We start from the raw sequence: 2,342 nt of genomic DNA on the forward strand, positions 1-2,342 counted from the left end.
TCGTTTGCAATTGAATTTCAATTTCTGAATGCGCTTAATATCTCTCCGCATATGTGCCTAGCCTTATGTCATAGTATATCATATCATTCCCTTATCTTTCTCTCTCTCCTTCTCTCCACCCAAACCCTAACTCCCAACCTCATTCCACTCTCTCCGTACGTAATTCCTTCAATTTTTTTCAATTTTTCATCAATTTTTCATCGTTTTCATCGATCTTCTGTGACTTCAATCCAATAAAACTAACCTCTTGGTGTTACTGCAGCATCCGTCATGAAAGGAGGCAAGTCAAAAACTGAATCTAAGAGAGGCGATGCCAAGTAAGTTTCCTTTGTTTTTTATCCTATCTTCGGTTGTTTATATCTCCTAAGATTTGTGGTTTCCTGCAGTAAAATATGCGATAAAGTTATAATTCATGACTTTCTGGATCTCAGATCTGAGATCTCTGTTACAGTTATTTTGATTTTAGATTTCATTGATTTTTCTTGGAATTTCAGACTTGCTGTGAATAAGAAGGGTGCGCCAGCCAAGGCCAGGAAACCAGCAGGCAAGGGCAAGGCTGCGAAAGACCCTAACAAGCCAAAGAGGCCTCCCAGTGCTTTCTTTGTTTTCATGTAATGTTTTCTTCTTGCTGAATATTGTTAGTAAACATTACATGAAAATTCTATGTCTATATGATAATTTTACTTGTTTGTTATGGATTTGTTTTTTTTTTGGGTTAAATATAAGGTAGAAATATCATGCATGATGAATATCTTATATCCTGGATATGTATCTTGAAGGCTTAATATATTTATCTGGTTCATTTTCTTTTAGCATGTTTCTTCTGTGTTTGGTTTCTTATAATATCTCTGTTATTAAAGGGAGGAGTTTAGGAAACAATTTAACAAGGAACATCCTGACAACAAAGCCGTGTCTGCTGTAAGTGACTTTTATTGTTGAATTTTCGTCTTTATGCAGTACAGACCTAGTTATGTTTCACCTGTCTGACTTTAATTGAACATTCCAGGTGGGAAAGGCTGCTGGAGCAAAATGGAAGTCAATGTCTGACGCTGTATGTAGACGACTGTTTATTGATCATAAATTGTAAACTGATATATGTTTGAACATATTATTGAAATGCTGGGTGATTGTTCAGGAAAAAGCACCATATGTGGCAAAGTCTGAGAAAAGAAAGGTCGAGTATGAGAAAAGCATGAGAGCCTACAACAAGAAACAGGTTGATGTATATTTGATAAAGTTTTTTATTATAGCAATACTTAGTTGGTGGCATGGTTCATTGGACGTGCTTTTTATTGTTCTCATGTGTTTCTGTTTTTGTTGGTTGATGTCAGGCTGAAGGTCCTACTGGTGGAGATGAAGAAGAGTCCGAGAAGTCAGTATCTGAGGTGAATGATGAGGATGATGACGAGGAGGGCAGTGCCGAGGTTTATTTTTATTCCTTTTCCATCTTTCTCTTATTTATTGGTTATGGTATTTAATTGCTTCGTCTTTACTTGTTTTGTTTTTTCGTTTTTCCTTCTCTTATTTATTGGTTATGATATTTAATTGCTTCGTCTTTACTTGGTGTTGTTTTTCTCGTTTTTCCTTCTCTTATTTATTGGTTATGATATTTAATTGCTTCGTCTTTACTTGGTGTTGTTTTTTCGTTTTTTCGTGCAGGAGGAGGATGACGATTAGAAAGTGGACTGATAACCATTTATGTAGGTTTTGATGATTTTGATCATCTTTTGTAGGTGGTCTGGTCATTTCCTGATAAACAAACATGTTTCTTGCTTCCAGAAAATATTTCTCTGCTCCCTCCGTAAATTTGTTTTGTCTGTCCAAAACGTGAATAGTTGAAAGATGGGAGATCTTTATTTGTACTTCTAAATCCAACTGTTTAGTTAAGGGGTGTTTATCTTTTGTAGAGCATTTAGCTTGATTTAGTTTTCTTGTTGAAATCTGGTTAAGTTTGTATGAATATAATTGGCTTATCATCCCATTTCTGCTGTATATATACACGTATGCTATGATGCGTCACACCTTCGTTAATGCTGCTTTGATGTGTATGTTTATTTGTTTTCGATTTTATTGTATGCTTGATTTGATGTGGGTGTTGCGATCTGATGTACAGTTGTGTGGGTGAATGTTACTGTACTTTTGACTTTCCCAAATGAAGGTTGAACTGTGTTAAAAACAGTGTTTTGCTATCAACAATGAATTATAATCAGCATTAATTTGACGTAAAGTGTGACAATCTTAAAACTTTTCTTCGAAATGCATTTGATAGGACTACACTGAAGTTTTAGAATCTTTGGAGTTCTTCTATTATGCAATCAGTTTACATGTATGACATTTTCTGA

General features: G+C 35.0%; 1 protein-coding gene across 1 annotated transcript; it reads left to right on the forward strand.

The window, feature by feature from the left end:
- LOC124830331 (HMG1/2-like protein) lies at positions 1-1,992 on the forward strand. The gene is made up of 8 exons (XM_047304009.2): positions 1-155; positions 263-317; positions 495-611; positions 861-918; positions 1,007-1,051; positions 1,136-1,216; positions 1,332-1,424; positions 1,660-1,992. Exons 2-8 carry the CDS (start codon positions 271-273, stop codon positions 1,675-1,677), a joined length of 459 nt encoding a protein of 152 aa, XP_047159965.1. The 5' UTR covers positions 1-155; positions 263-270; the 3' UTR covers positions 1,678-1,992.
- The last annotated feature ends 350 nt before the right edge of the window (positions 1,993-2,342 follow it).

The sequence above is a fragment of the Vigna umbellata genome, chromosome 2, assembly GCF_029865625.1.
Source record: "Vigna umbellata cultivar VRB3 chromosome 2, Vumbellata_1.0, whole genome shotgun sequence".
Lineage (NCBI taxonomy): Eukaryota > Viridiplantae > Streptophyta > Magnoliopsida > Fabales > Fabaceae > Vigna > Vigna umbellata.

What these genes read in the sequence shown, in the direction of transcription:
- LOC124830331 (XM_047304009.2), top strand. Translation starts at nt 271, where the DNA reads ATGAAAGGAGGCAAGTCAAAAACTGAATCTAAGAGAGGCGATGCCAA. An exon ending in AGTGCTTTCTTTGTTTTCAT is followed by an intron (nt 612 to 860) that starts GTAATGTTTTCT and finishes CTGTTATTAAAG; the next exon opens with GGAGGAGTTTAGGAAACAAT. An exon ending in GAGCCTACAACAAGAAACAG is followed by an intron (nt 1,217 to 1,331) that starts GTTGATGTATAT and finishes GGTTGATGTCAG; the next exon opens with GCTGAAGGTCCTACTGGTGG.